Here is a 15,721-nt window from a genome sequence, read left to right as displayed (position 1 = left end):
TTGAGTTTCCTCCCACAATCCAAAAACACATGTTGGTAGATGTGTTGGCTTTTAAGTTGTCCACATGTGTGAATGACTGGGTGCGTGCGATGCCCTGAGATGGGGTTTTCTTGCACCTACTAACTCTAGAACCCAGAACAGGATGAAGCAGTTACAAAAGATAAATATCTGAATATAGGTATTTTTCAGAGGTTATAGGTGCCTGAGAAAATCTTTACAAGCCTTTCTCAGATTTTAATATTTAAATGAGCAGTTGCCAAAACAATGAGATGAACAGCTGCCAAAAAGAATGAGAAAACCCAAAAAAAAAAAAAAAAAAAAACCCTGAATGTATTAAGGCATTTTCAGTTTTCATGAACACACTGATATCTACGTATCACATTTTTGAGGAAATATTAAACTGACACCAGCAAAATATTGATTTTGCGTTGTGTGTGAATACCCTATTATTTCCTCACCCATCCAGTACAAAATGTGTTTAGATAACCTCTGCAAAGGGAGGAAAAAAGTCATTTGCATCACTGAAGCAAAGTCCTTGCGTACTGCTCTGCATCATAGCTATTGTTGTTTGAAGTGTTTCCTCTGGGGGGAATTACAAGGAATTATAATGACATGTTTAGTTAAAGCTACCATTTAGCATTAGAGTCTTTGGAAAATACTCATTTACCAGTTCCTTTTCACAGACACTCACTTTAAAAGCCCTGCTTCAACCGTCACATTTTGGACTTAGTCATGTAACTTAGTAATTACATAAAGCTGTTAATTAATCAAGAATGTCAGATCAGTGAGATTTTTGCCTCAATGAAGAAATGCAGGTAGACAGTTGAGTGCAATATTATTTATTTTATTACAAAAATAAAATACAAATAACTAAAGAGTACACAGCCAACCTCGCCCTAAAACCCTAGCATCACAATATACCACACATCTCAGTGCTTGCATTTCAGTTTCCTCCTTTTAACCTTTTTCTTTTTTTTTTTTTTCTTTTTTTTTGGCTTGATCTTGGTGATAAAAACAAAGAAAACGAGTCTGTGCTCTTGAATAACCATTTCAACAAAAACCTGTGGTTGCTATTTTGGCAAAGTCGTTCTACGCACAAAACCAACAACAATAACCCGCTAGGCGTCACCTAACAAAAGTGTCCAAAAAAAATGCAATTACATACATGAGATACATGTTTTTATTTTAACTGAACGTAATGATCATTACAGAATATGGAGTTAAAAATAGTAGGTTGTCTTGGTACATGTAATAAACAGTCCTAACCTGTGAAGAAGGCCATCATATGACGTGCAGAAACAGCTAAACTTCACTAAATCACACTGTTCAATCACACAGCCCTCTAACACAGGCTGCTTCACTCAATGTCCACTTGGACAGATCCTAATAAAAGGCAACAGCTCAGACCACAGTCACTGAAAACGTCTTATAAAGCAAAAGTATAATAGAAGACTCAGACAGACCACCTTTACAGAGATATACACACAAAACTTGTGTCTTTGTGTGAAGTGGCACAAATAAAACAGGGAAAACCTCTCTTGCATGGTAGGCCGACATGATAATTGTAGAGGACGCATTAGAGAGAGACTGCAAACTGAGTTTTCAGATCATATTACAAGACACAAGGACACAAACACCAACTGTCATGGCTTTTTTTTTCTCCCCATTTTCCATCTCCACAGAAAAAAGACACAACCTTTCAAACCACATGAAAACAATCATAGTAGGAACTGTTTTCCTTTTCTAAATTCGTTATTCTTCTCCCATCCCTTTAAATTAGAGTAAGTGATATATGCCTACCAAGGTACAGTGCAATGAATTTGAGATTAGTATTGCTTGTACTGACATCCATAGCACACTCACAGCGTTGAGGGAGCTTTTCCTTTCCATTTTCTATTTTTTTTTTTATTTTATTATTATTATTTTTTGCATAGCCTAGTTAGTTACAGTACAGTACAGGACAGAGGTGTGAAGTCTCACAGAAAACAGAGAGGGGGAAGGGGGTATGTGGGAATTTTCCATTTTGAAGAGCAAGGCACAGAAAGTGTAAACATCCCTGTTGGATGTGTTGTGGAAACTGGACAGGGTCAAATCCAGACCGGATTCTTGGTAAAGTAGGAGAGTGCTGAGGGTGATGTGGCAATTTCTGAAACAGAAATTAAATTTCCCCAAAATAATGCGCCTGCACATGGCTCGAGACTTTGGTCAAAAGGAGAGGGAATTTATTAAAAAAAAAAAGAAAAAAAGATATATATAAATATAAAACCAAGCGTACTGTACATGTCGCCACAGTTTGTTGTCACGTTCAAGCAGTTTAGTGAAATGAGATAGCGAGAAGGACAAATTTAGCACTCATCGCTGTCATGCAAGCTCCACAGACACACAAGGGATATTCCCACAGGTAAATGACTGAAAATGCAAATGCATTGCATGTCTCCAAGTACACAAGAAGGGAGATAACCTGGGGAACACTTTCCCAAATGCATGATGCAAACTGACACAGACTCTGCCACGTAACCAATGCTCATAGGAAAATAGGCCCTGTAATGTACAATCATGTATTCTTTCACACACACAATAAATCACATCAACCTTTAATCTAAAAACATAAATTTAATTTTGTTTTATTTACTAGCCCTTATTTGCAGGTAAACATGTTGTGCCATATGGGTTTGGAAAGATTTTCCCCAAACTCGTGTGGGCTCATACAGAGGCTGAGTGCTGTCAGACTTAGTTCCATAATTTGTCACCAAAAATATTAGAATTAAAAATTAATCTTAGGTTTAGCAAATCTCATTTAGGTCACACTGATATGCAGAGGACATGCAAATCAACATCTACATATCAACTGGGCAAAACCCTCAACTTCTGAGTAAGCTAGACCTCTCACTATGGTCACTGCAGGATTATCACCATTTTTCCAAAAACAATATAATGCTGTATCAGTATTTTTATGAACAGACTTCAAGGAGAGGAACAACAAACTACCTACATTACTCAATGCACAGATCATGCCTTTACTTGGTAAAAAATACCTAAATCATATCCAAGACATCAGAACCAACCCTCTACAACTCAATTAACTTAAAGCTGAATGTTCTGCATATGAATACATAACATATGCTCAGAAAGAAACAGAACACATACATAACTTAAAACCCATAACTAAAGATGCTTATGTATTACTCATTACCACAAATGACCACAATAAGGCAATGCTGCCAACGCAGCAAGACTAATTCACAAATATGTGAATTGCTCTAAACGTAGGTGTGCCCCTGCTTGCTAGCGCTACAATAACCTAGAAAGGCAGCTTGTGGTGCCTCAAAATAGGCAGCAGCCATTTTCAAAGATTCCATAACAGGGCAACACACCTCATCTTTTTCACAGGTTGCAAATCCACACAAATTTAAGTATGAGGTTAAATATAAACAAGCTGTCTAATTTATGCACCTAGAACATTCAACCACATAAGAATAAATCAGCACTGAGAGCAACTGCTAATAATAGCCATTGAATGCAATCAGTGAAGAGTGGTAAAGCTGAAAGTGGACTTCAAGGACACCGTATGAGCAGAGTGTTTTTCTGTACACGGCAGGTGTCACGCATTTCAGAGAACGTTTGTTTTTCTCCTTTCTCTGAAGGAAGCAGACATGAGAGGCACACCTTCACACATATGTAATTGAGAGTATACAGCCAAGCTGATTTTGCCCTGTTCAGGCCACTCATGTCAATGGAAAATATCACAGGCTGTTCTCACTACATCTACGTGTTTGTCACAAATAGTCAGCTAGAGGAGCATACTCATTGCTGTAACAGTGGCACCACTTCATATCTGCACACTGAAATGGGTTAGGGCAGGACCGATTTGGGTGAGAGAAAACCGAAACATACCCGCACACAGCGCTCTCAAGCAAGGGCTAAAATAGCAGCAACAGCAGCAGCACAGGTCAAGGCTGGGTCTGTCTGCTTTTTTATGAAAAAAGTCTCTGACATATCAGGTTATGAAGAGAAGTGAGTGATGTACTTGAAATCACACTCATGTTATCTCACATAAGTAGTCTAAAACTTGAGCAATATGGGCACCTTAAAAAGACAGCTTTGTTTTTAAAGAGTGGCAAGTACAAAATGTCTCATCTTAACTAAAACCTCACAAAAAGTATTCATAGGTTTAAGTTCCATTAAGTTTTCATCTTTCTTGCAATGTGTGCTGTTTGTTTCTCTCACAGCTGAAAGAGCAAAACCCTGGTGTTTGTAGAGTTTAAACAACCCCTCCCACACCCTGAGGAGGGACAACTTGGCCACACACATTATATCACTAGCAGTCTGATGAGAACGTAGCCACCAATAGCTTTTTATAGATGTCAACTTTGCAGTCATTACATCTATGGGGGGGCTGGACTGAAAGCTGGCGAATGGCAGTGCCACCCCTGAAACCAGAGCTGCAGTAATAGCGTATCTTGTCTGCTGGCTTCTGACCCACTGTTGATCACAACATGTCTCTAGGCCAAGGAGTAATGCCGGGTGTGCGTGAGTATGTTGCAACAGTATCATCTAGAAAGAACCGTCTTATGGTTTAGCTGTGGTGTCCAGTCTTTTCTCTTTGTCTTTGACTGAGAGGCGCTTTGGTCCTGGGGAAGAAGCTCAGCTGATGTCAGCCTCGCAGCTGTGCTCCCATTAGCACAGTCTTGTGAAAAACAAAGCATGCAGTCAGACCTCTGTGCTGGGCTGGAGACACGCTTTTCCTGGACCTTATTTCCCAGACCATTCCCTGCATTTCAGCCCTAGTGTGATAAGAGTTTGTGACCGCTGGGCTATGACGCTATGGAGGAAGCAAAATGTCACAGCAGGGGGTGGGGTGGGGGTTATAGAAGGCCAAATCCAGGCCACTCAGACAAAGTACAGAGTGGGTGGGAATGCTCATTTGTGGCTGACTGCTGCAATATGGGTGTCTTCTTTGGGTGAAGTGCTGCTTTATCTTCCCCTTCTAAGTTGAAGCACTTTACTCAGACCCAAAAGTGAGTCACTAAAATGAGCAAACTGAAACCTTAGCCACACTAACAAAAAAGAAATTCGGCAAAGGGAAAAAATAAAAAAAACACTTTTCATCAAAATTGACGTAGAACCAAAAAAAAAAAAAAAAAAAAGTCACTCATCTAGTCATTACTTGAATGGCAGCAGATATCCTTCGAAGCCCTGCTACGTGCACCACATGAAGGTCATTTCTACCCGTTGGTGCAAAAAAACAAAAACAAAACAAACAGAAAAAAAAAAAGAAAAAAACATCATCATTCTGACTTGGTCATGATGCTGACAAATGACAAAACCATTTCTTTCCCCCTTCCCCAAGTCTATCTTATTGCTGGAACAATTAAGCACTACATGCTGTGATTCAGACAAGGCGATCTCCGCTGGGTGTGCTAGAGGGTTCCGGTGAATGTGATTGCTCTTTGGATCTGAGGGCTTCACGCTCTGAACAACAACCACCACCGGCCACCTGACACAGCCTGCCCTCATCCTCATCAGGTCCGGAGCATTCTTCTGCATCCAACTGGCAAACACACACCTCAATACCTGAGTCGCCTGTCACATGCCTCCTCCGGGTGTTCAACTCTTCCTCCAAGGGGACAGCAGGTACCTCATCCTCCTCACAAACTGACTGGGCTGCGACTAACGCAAGGTCCTGTTCCAGTGAATGAGAGGATCGATTTTCAGCTTGCACCACTTCTACAGGGGGCTCCAACACCACAGCTGATTCTGAGCGATTGATACATAGATGGCTGGAAGGTGAGATTTCTGGAGGCATTTCAGAATAAGGTGGAGGTGGAGTTGGTGGATGGCCTACAACTTCCTCATAATCTGGGAGCTTGCAATCTGTCCAGAAGCCTGAAAATGAAATAAGTTTAAGTACAACATAAAGAGCTAAGCATTGAACACTAAGTGCAACAAGGAAAAGGTCCATGTAGAAAAATACAGCTTAATATCCTACATTTTTCAATAATTATTCCTGTTATTTTTGTTGCAGCTAAATGGCAAGTTGAAATGCAACACTTCCGCACCATGGAGTGGCAAAGGGAAGTGAGAGACAACATAACTGCAGTGGGACATGGCCCAAGTTGTGGTGGAAACACATCCACCCTCAACAGCATGAGCGTTGTTCCCACAATTATACATGCCCAGACGTAATAAACACCTATCAAAATAAACCGCCAAAACAAACAGCTGGTTTATTCATTTCAGAATTAAAGCTACAAGGCAAGACTTACAGTCGGACTCTATCAAAACCCTTCTTCCAAGCAACAAACCCTGAGAGACTACTCCCAAAAAGGGGTCTGGCAAAAAGACAATGTGATATGCTGTAAATAAAGCCTCTTTCACTGATACACAGTAACCCAGGATTTTACCCAGAGGAGCTGTATGTGTAAACACAAACATCTGTAATATTTGCACCAGACAACACTCAGATTTTATCCTGCCAGCCCCCTAGAACAAAGTCTAAGTAATGTCCAAGTGAGTCCCTGTGTAAATAGAGGTGGTAATGTTCTGGAAGATTCAGTTAATTAACACCATGCCTCCTGCACACACTACCCAAGTGCTGCTCAAGCCTAAACCACACAGAACATTTCCAGCTGTGAGAATGTGTCTGACACAGAAAATCTGCAGTTGTATTCTGTTTGAGAGATAGGGGATCTCCAGAATGTATCCAGACCTGATCCTCCTGACATTTTCCTTAGTTCATAAGTGAAAATTGCTTCATACTGATACACTCACGCAAATTTAGAGGTGGTGGGGAGATGAATGAGCTAGAGGCTCCCTGATAGGCCATGAGGCTGATTTCTCTCTGCCTCTGCTCCTGCTGCAGTCGCATCTTCACACGCCGATGTCGGTATGCACAGCAGCAGCTCAGTAAGATGATTAGAGTCCACACCAGCCAGAACCCTGAAAACACACACACAAATACATACTTACAGAGCATGTAACATAAAATGTATGGGTAAATGTAGAAAGGTTCTGTGACCTGATTTTTAACTTAATACAGCTAACCAATTCAACAGAGATAAAATAAATAATAATAATAATAATAATAATTAAATTAATTTGTCTGCTATAGACTACATAATTGAGTCCAAAAATTGCATAAACATTTGGAGAGCTGAACATATAACAAAAAATGTATATAACAACACTTATAAAGACAATAAAATAAAGAGGACAAAGGAAGGCAATGTGTGAAATAGGTCAGTGAAAACACTTACACCACAGCTCATAATAGTATGTGCAGCATTCTGTCTCCCCACAACAGTAGCCCATTTCACACCTGTATTTCTCATTGTTCACACCAAAACAGAACTCCTTTCCCTGTGGAAACATTTTATTGAGTTTAAGATGAACAAGAATTGCTGTTCAACCATTCCTGTACTACAATATATGTGACACAACAACAAAAAAATCAAGTTAACTAGGATTCTATATTCTACCTATTTTTCAGCTGTTATTTAGAAAAAGACATCTGCTTTTCATGTTAACATTTCCATAAACAACTGGAAAGTGAAGAAATACTGGTAGTAAGCTGTACACACAGAATTATCTTGTTGTGACCTACATTGCCTTCATTAGATATTTTTATGAGTGTTTCTGATAATGCGCCAACTATAAGAGTGAAACAAACATCACGTTATATATATATATATATATATATATATATATATATATATATATATATATACACACACGGCCCAATATTTGTAGCATTTCCAGTATTTATGCATGGTAAAAAAAAAAGACAAAAAAACGGCCAAAGACCATGAAGGATGTCTAGTTCCGTCACGCCATAACGTAATAAACTAAACCCACGTCCTATCCGTCCTCCCTATGAATTTATGAATTTTAATAATAGGAAAGCAGACAAAGTATACATAAAGTTGTAACGTTTTGTGTTACAAGATTTTCTAGTAACCGAAGCTAAACAAGTTTAAAAACTTGATATATGACAAAGAGACGAACACAAAAGGTTCGTAATGCCGTGTAACATTTACTAGAAAGCGTTAAAATAAACAAACCTCTCCGCTTTGTCCCCACATAAAGGTAACGGGACATTTCTAAGGAAAACAGCTCAGTGTTTGAACAATTCAAAGATATCGGCATAGTCTCTCGTCTTCATTACAGCCGGCTCGCTAACTGTGACCGTGTTTTTGTAATAATAAAATAAACGCTGCTCAAGAGACAGTAAATGATAGCGAACCAAGTCTATTAAAACCCCCAGTATGTTTCACACCCCGTGTCATCACCAAACACTACGCGAATTAAAAGCCTGCTAACGGTTCTGTCAACTGTTCAAAACATAACAACCACCCAACTATTGTCCCTTTGATGCTAAAACCGTTAGCAGCTATCATGAACATCCACTTGGCTCGCGCAGCTAGCTCAGCTAGTACCCGTTAGCAATCTGTTGAGCGCGAGCCAATAAAATAACATTTTCAAACAAAGAAAAACAAAACCGCATCGCTGTTAAAAACACAAAAAATACAAGAATCTGTAATAAATAAGCTACCGGCTACATTCCCAACTCGAGTAGACGCATCAAGCTCCTTGTCGAAGTTTCTTTGTGAAGAAAACTAGACAAAACGAAACAAAACCGCACAATAGAAGGCCCAGCTGCAGCTACGATCCCGGGGCTTGATTTACAGGTAAAGCCGCATCAAAGGCGCACAGAGCCGCTTACCTGCGCCAAACAGGTCCCCGTGCAAAGCAGACCCACAATGGAGCCCAGCGTTTTCGGCACCATCTTTCGGCCTTCTCCGCCTCAGAGGCGACGGAAAACATACAGTTGTGGTGCGAAACTGTTAGAAAGAATCCGCGGAGTCTCCTACCGACGACTCAAATGACATGTTTTTGTTCACATTCGAGCTTCACCGAGAGAGCCAGACTCAAGCCTCAGGGAAGAAGATATGACTCCCACTCACGGTAGGGGGCAGCGTTGCTTCATATAATCTGAGTTTATACAACACCACCGACGACATTTTCATTCCACAGCAGATATCCAAACATATCCTCTGTCCAGTCAGGACTTTCTTCATAAAGACAGCGGCGGGAACCCGCCAGTGGGCTGACACCTATACCTACCAGTCCAATCTAAACAAAAAGGCCTGTACCGGCGATTGCGCGCATTTGCGAAGAATGTTCGGATTACGACAGTGTTTCTCAGCTTTGGTCCTGAAGGCACCCGGCCTGGCACATTTTAGTTGTTCCACTGCTTTAACACATACACTGAAACTCCGAAAGCACTTGTTTTTTAACTAATCAGTTGAATCATGTGTTGGAGTAGGGGAAAACAATAAATACACAGGGTACAATGACTCAAAAACCAGGGTTAAGTAACACTGGATTATGACACTGTTCTATTCTAGTGAATAAAATATTACAATATATTAGAACAGAAAAGAATAGAATATAATAGAACAATAGAAAGTTCTATTTTCCACACTTAGATTACACTGGTATATTCTATTCTTTTTTGTGATGTGAATTGATGTGCTTCCATGCTGTTTTATATTAGATTCTGTACATCTGTCACAACTTTGTTCTTTTGGCTCTTTTCTTATGACGTCCTTTTGTAATTTTGTCCTGATCATTCTGTTTTTTTATAGTAAACATATTCATTTGTCTTCCATTCTCGTTGTATATATGTGTTTAATTTTAACATGTATTGGCATACTCTTTAAAGCTATCATTATTATTATATGCAGCAGAAGCAAAAATATTACATAATTCATAAGAGATTTACAGTACACTATATTCATTATAAGCTCAATCATAACAGACTCAAACACACTAACAGGTTTTGAGCACTTGAAGAAAACTGAATGGATGCAGGCTTTTGTTGATCGTAAGTGGATATGTAGCTGTACTGAAGGGGCAGACAAATGGACGTTGTTCAGGCTTAGTGGGACGTCACATGTGGCGCAGATAAAGGCGGACAGTCTGCTCACACTGATGTCAAATCCTGGACCTGCTGGACACAGAGACAAGCGGACCACAACATGGTGAGTAGCTTCACTGACCCACAACAAAAGAGGAAAAGAACAGAGCAGTAACAATGACCTGACACACTTTTGCTTATTTTATTGGTTTGTTTGATTGTTTGTGTTTTTTTTTTTGTTTTTTTTTGGTGGTTATTATGAGCTTAGTGCAAGAAGGCAAATGGCCCTGTTCTTTTTTTACTATTGAGTTTTTATCAACTGTGTGGCACTACCACCTGTTGCACTTTATCTGTTTTGTGAGACTACTCATACTTTTGTACCTTTTCTTGTTTTAAGTTTTTAGGCTTTCTTCATTTGCACATTTTTATTTTTGTGTAGAATTTAAACCGACTGAACATTTCATCCAAAGCTTACGGTGCAAATGGGGATAATTGTCCAATTTATTGAAAATCCGTCTAATACATTTTTTGTTTGTGTGTTTCATATTAAGTTAAAAGTGACTGAACCTGTATGACTTTTATTACTTTCTTTTGATAGGTTTTTATAAAGCCTGGCATTCATACGTCATAGGCTATGTTGTATGTATTATATTATATCACCATCAACATCACATTGATCATGAGGATTCTTCATTTCAGTGTAGAAGTACAGTTGATCAGTGTCTTCAGGATAGGGGAAACTAGGCTAAGGGCTGTTCATGTGTTCTTGGGTTATTCTTGTGTGTGTAGCAGCACATTTCACCTCCCCAGCACGCCTGGCTAAATCTGTGTCAATCTTCATCAGATCAAAGCTTAGCGTGTGATAGGTGGAACAACTCTCTAGAAGCTTTGCCATTGGGCGGCTTTCTAACACAGTAACACCCTGGATCTACAGGTGCCCTCACTATATTTATGCCTGCTGTGTTTCCCTGTGTTGTTAATTTGGCTTGAAGAAGCCAACAGAATGTTCTTCATCATCTTCTTCAGTTTTCTTCTCACAGTTAAGTTGGCTTCAAAAAGACAATTTCTTCTTTTTTTCAGTTTTTATTAATTTTTACTTGAAAATGAATGGAAAAATGTTCTAGAAATTCAAATCAAACTGCTAAAAATGATCTTTAATGGACCCTTCCCATACTGAAACTTAAAGACAAACACATACACATATTTATTAATATAGCAGTAACCTTAAAAACATTTGGAATATCTTACATGGCAGTTTAGGAAATCCAGGGATAAAATAGAAATGGCCTAGCTAACACTTAGCAACCACTTGGGATACTTTAGCAATATAATAGCAGCATTTTATTAATCACGTAGTAAGACATGAACAACCAACATTCTTTTAAACAGCAATGCTATTAAGCTGTAGTTACTTTTTATTTTTATAATTCTACCAATTTATGCATTAATGCAGAGGCTGTTGCTGAAAATTATGCTTGTGCTTTTTCAAGCCAACTCTACTACTATAAAACATAAAAAGGGGTGTCTACTAACTTTGGGAAATGTAGAGTATGTCATTTGTGTAAACAAATCAATGGGCATAGGTTTTATCTGAGCAGCATTTACATGTGCAAACACAGTACACACATCTTGACACTCATACACATGACACAGTTAACTGAGTCACTAACTATCTACGCGGGAAGATAAGGATTAGTGACTCTGCATTAAATCAGCCTAGGAGGAGACTGCATATGCCGTGACTCTGTATTTGTGCTTTGATGGTGGATATAGTGTAGTGGGTATTATTGCTGTTCTCAGTCTGGTAGAGTATGGTTTGATTCCAGGACCACGCAGGCACACCATGCTGGAGGCCTTGGGCAAGAATATCAACATGTATTCTCCTGCTAGTGTAACATGATTGAACAGTAAGCTGCTCTGGATAATTAAAAAAATCAAGAACAAATGTCAAACTAGTCTGTACAAGAAAGCTAATGATGTCACCCAATGTTTTTTGAATTGTGGTTTAGGGGTTGCTGTCTGTACTGAGAAAACTAAAATCATCTCCAGACCGAGAAGTGCGCATTCTGCTGCTGGGTCTGGACAATGCAGGCAAGACCACTCTTCTGAAACAGCTGGCATCAGAGGATATCAGCCACATCACTCCTACACAGGTATGGTTATTAAAACAAACCAGGTCATGATTTAACCTTTAAGCTTTGTAGCTTAACATGTCTGTGGACCAAAATATTAACTGTGCAGAAGAAGACTTTAAAAAAGACTAAACGGTGAAATGAAATTTAATTTCAGGTCATTTCATTCATTCATTATCTGTAACCGCATATCCAGTTCAGGGTCGCGGTGGGTCCACAGCCCACCTGGAATCATTGGGCACAAGGCGGTAATACACCCTGGAGGGGCGCCAGTCCTTCACAGGGCAACGCAGACACACACACACACACACACACACACACGGACACTTTTGAGTCGCCAATCCACCTACCAACGTGTGTTTTTGGACTGTGGGAGGAAACCGGAGCACCCGGAGGAAACCAACGCGGACATGGGGAGAACACACCAACTCCTCACAGACAGTCACCCGGAGCGGGAATCGAACCCACAACCTCCAGGTCCCTGGAGCTGTGTGACTGCGACACTACCTGATGCTCCAGGTCATTTCAGCAAACTGAAAGTATTTTCATTGTGGACATAGACGTGCAGTTGTAAAGGGACAGCTTATATAATCTACATAAATGTGAGTTAAGTAGCCTAAACCAGTATAATTACAAATTTAGTAGGTCCTCTTAGAACATACAGCATATAATAGCATAGAAAGTAAAGTTTGTAGAGCTTAAAAGTACCAATATTTGAAAAATACTCAAATATTCAAATACATACTTGAGTAAATGTAACTAGGTACTGCCTTATATGGGTTGTTGTGTCCTGCTTGTATGGGCTTATGTTACTCAACCCACCTCTGGGCATATCCCTGTTTTTGTCAGTTTGTTGTAACAAATTTTAATTCATATTAAATATGCGAGTATGGTTTCAGTTTTAGTGTTTGGTCCCATAAGAATAATATTCCATGTTGTATATCATCCCTGCCCAAACAAAATCACATTTCACAAAAAGTACATTTACAAGGGAAGGAAAAACACATTAACTGGAATGTTTAAAATTGTGAACATTTAATAAACACAGCAATGATATATCTTGTACACAATCTTCTCTGTTACATGTTTTTCTCCAGGGCTTCAACATAAAGAGTGTTCAGTCTCAGGGATTTAAACTGAACGTCTGGGACATTGGAGGACAGAGGAAGATCCGACCTTATTGGAGGAATTACTTTGAGAACACAGATCTCCTGGTACTTATATTAATATTCGGCTTTGAAGGAAGAATCATATTAATTATGTGCAGCTGAAAATCCATTTTCATAGTCATCTCTGAGTTTACTGATATTTGGTACTCTTTCCACAGATCTATGTGATCGACAGCACAGACAGGAAAAGGTTTGAGGAGACAGGCCAGGTAGGTTCTGAGGAACAAGGTGGAATATTTTTATAGTGGTTAAGAAATGTATATTTATTCTTTTTATTCACTCCCGATCATCATCAGGAGTTGGCCGAACTACTCGAAGAGGAGAAGCTTAGCATGGTGCCATTGTTAATATTTGCCAACAAACAAGATTTGATGACTGCAGCGTCTGCTTCTGATTTGGCTGAGGGGCTCAGCCTGCACACAATTAGAGACAGAATATGGCAGATCCAGCCCTGCTCAGCTCTGAGTACCGAGGGAGTCCGGGTAAATACAGTTGTACACTCACAGGATGTTTTATTAGAAACAACCAAACACCTGATACACATTTATGACTTAAGACATTTACCTTAGACACTGATTATCACCGCTTATCACAGGCTACCTGTTTAATAACTACAACAGAGCTTTATGTATCACTAATGTATTAATAACTTAGCAATTTCTGAATATAAAAGATTAATTACATAGAATTTAATATTTACTTATGGTATTTCCGATGAAAAATTTGAATTTTACATACTCTAGTCAGAATATAAATGTTAGATGAAGAACTCTATTATATTTTAAAGGCATACATCTAAACAATAGAAGAAATTAACCTATTGATATTGGACATTCTAAGTTGTAGCATATAATAGCATTAAGCAAAAGGAGGTGGAGAGTGTGAGATAGCAGTTCTCATCTCATCTCTACATTTTTTTTCCTCTTTCTATAGGATGGCATGACGTGGTTATGCAAAAATATTCCAACCAGGACCAAATGATTCAAGTTACCTGTAGCCTATTGATCATTTGTTGTAATATAATAGTTTCTATGAATAAAAAAGACAAAATTCACATTGAAGTAAACATGCCGTGTGATTATTTTCTAGATTTACTATTATCTGAAAAACTGTTCAATACAAATATAATAAAAAAACAAAACATCAAGTACTACTTTCTACATTAAATTATTTAACCTCAGAATATCACAACATAACTGATATGACGTGGCAACAGTGTTTTCTTGGTATGCTTCCATGGAATATTTATTTATCATGTACATATATGGTCAAAGTTTTGTTGCCATCTGCTTATCCAATATCTCTTTAAATATTAGTTTGTACTTGTTTAGCTCCTGTTTGACAATTAGCTCAAAACTTGAGCATGTGTCCACCATGAAGGAGCTGAACTCTCTATGAGTCTTTGGACATGCAGTGCTCATTCTTTGATTTTACAGTTCAGCTAAGAGTGAAACATTGTAAAGGTCTCCACTTTTGAAATGAACAAATGAATGCTGGTTAAAATATCACTAATTTCACCTTTACAGCTGTACTTCTTCTCTTTCAGCACTAGAGAGCGACACCTCCCCAAGTATTCGATCCTTGCAGTTGTTGCTTTGTTGTTGAGGTGACTTAGACAAAGGCAGAAAGAAGTCAGGTAACTGTACTTTAAACCATTCAGTGAACATTACAAGGAGGGCTCAGAAATACACAAATAAATGTTTGTAAAAATTGTTCACTGCATTATAGGGTTGCTAATGCACTGGGCCAATATAAGAAGTCAGTAAAGTCATTTCATAAACAGTGGCCTGAAGACTTTAGACCATAACATTGCAATGATTTTCTTTGGGAATCAAATTATAATAAAAGTCAGCTCCTAGAATACTTTATATTGAGCTCATATTACCATACATACATCACGGTCCAAACAGTTTATCGAGCAAAGCGTACAATCCGAGCAAACCTCTGCTGCCCGTCTGTATGTGTACTGCAATTTCTCGCCCATGCGTCCCTCTTGCATATACAATAAATCAAAGGCGGACTTCCGCAACTATTCAATTACCCGAGTTCTCACCTTGTTCGCCATGATTTAGCACGAGGTGCTGGCACTCTCTCTCCCCCCCCAGTGCTGCCCCCCTTTTCACCAAGGGCCATAGTAATCGGCTTGGGATGAGTGGCCCGCCAGCCTCTTATAGGACATTTACATACAGCCCCCTTTCTCCCAAGCCCTCTAATAGATGCCCAATAGCATTTGCATTTATATAGCCCACTTCATAGCGACACGATTTGGGTGCTTTGCCGTGATGAAAACAAACCGGGGCCCCGGCCTTGACTCACAGGGGCCCACCCGGCCCCGTGCCCTTTTTCTCCATATCCACCAGGCCCCTTCTCTGGATCTAATAACAGCCCGGTCTGACTGAGAGAGAGAGGGCAGTGTAGTGAGACCCTCAAGGTGAATCAGTGGTCCACACCCAGCACACACAAAGACAGATGGTCAGTTGGAGCAAATTGTTTATTTGCAT

The 15,721-nt window shown here is 39.4% G+C and overlaps 2 protein-coding genes across 5 annotated transcripts; one reads left to right on the top strand and one right to left on the bottom strand.

Annotated features, from left to right (window-relative positions):
• Window positions 1-833: 833 nt before the first annotated feature.
• Window positions 834-9,068, bottom strand: wbp1 (WW domain binding protein 1). 3 transcript variants are annotated; one of them, XM_066658387.1, is made up of 5 exons: window positions 8,061-8,262; window positions 7,479-7,541; window positions 7,257-7,359; window positions 6,772-6,939; window positions 834-5,886 (listed from the first exon to the last, which is right to left on the bottom strand). In XM_066658387.1, the coding sequence occupies exons 3-5, from the start codon at window positions 7,309-7,311 to the stop codon at window positions 5,393-5,395; spliced, it is 717 nt and encodes a 238-aa protein (XP_066514484.1). In that variant the 5' UTR covers window positions 7,312-7,359; window positions 7,479-7,541; window positions 8,061-8,262; the 3' UTR covers window positions 834-5,392. The 3 variants fall into 3 exon arrangements, with proteins under 3 accessions (XP_066514484.1, XP_066514472.1, XP_066514479.1); XM_066658375.1 differs by lacking the exons at window positions 7,479-7,541; window positions 8,061-8,262 and adding an exon at window positions 8,723-9,068; XM_066658382.1 differs by lacking the exon at window positions 7,479-7,541.
• Window positions 9,069-9,854: 786 nt separating this feature from the next.
• LOC136679726 (ADP-ribosylation factor-like protein 3) lies at window positions 9,855-14,264 on the top strand. 2 transcript variants are annotated; one of them, XM_066658395.1, is made up of 6 exons: window positions 9,855-10,043; window positions 11,929-12,072; window positions 13,149-13,265; window positions 13,379-13,429; window positions 13,517-13,702; window positions 14,154-14,264. In XM_066658395.1, the coding sequence occupies exons 1-6, from the start codon at window positions 10,041-10,043 to the stop codon at window positions 14,199-14,201; spliced, it is 549 nt and encodes a 182-aa protein (XP_066514492.1). In that variant the 5' UTR covers window positions 9,855-10,040; the 3' UTR covers window positions 14,202-14,264. The 2 variants fall into 2 exon arrangements, with proteins under 2 accessions (XP_066514492.1, XP_066514499.1); XM_066658402.1 differs by lacking the exons at window positions 9,855-10,043; window positions 11,929-12,072 and adding an exon at window positions 12,474-12,570.
• The last annotated feature ends 1,457 nt before the right edge of the window (window positions 14,265-15,721 follow it).

This window comes from Hoplias malabaricus, chromosome 2 (genome assembly GCF_029633855.1).
Source record: "Hoplias malabaricus isolate fHopMal1 chromosome 2, fHopMal1.hap1, whole genome shotgun sequence".
In the NCBI taxonomy this organism is placed as follows: domain Eukaryota; kingdom Metazoa; phylum Chordata; class Actinopteri; order Characiformes; family Erythrinidae; genus Hoplias; species Hoplias malabaricus.
The sequence above is the reverse complement of the archived record's forward strand: the minus strand, read 5'-3'. Positions and strand labels throughout refer to the sequence as shown.

Bases quoted from the DNA above. Each gene is read 5' to 3' on its own strand.
- wbp1 (XM_066658375.1), bottom strand. From the start codon at position 8,785: ATGGTGCCGAAAACGCTGGGCTCCATTGTGGGTCTGCTTTGCACGGGG. The intron at 7,360-8,722 runs GTAAGCGGCTCT...ATGTTTCCACAG, and splicing joins CGGGGACCTGTTTGGCGCAG to GGAAAGGAGTTCTGTTTTGG. The intron at 5,887-6,771 runs GTGAGTGTATCA...TTTCATTTTCAG, and splicing joins CCCACCACCTCTAAATTTGC to GCTTCTGGACAGATTGCAAG.
- LOC136679726 (XM_066658395.1), top strand. The intron at 12,073-13,148 runs GTATGGTTATTA...GTTTTTCTCCAG, and splicing joins GCCACATCACTCCTACACAG to GGCTTCAACATAAAGAGTGT. The intron at 13,430-13,516 runs GTAGGTTCTGAG...GATCATCATCAG, and splicing joins GGTTTGAGGAGACAGGCCAG to GAGTTGGCCGAACTACTCGA.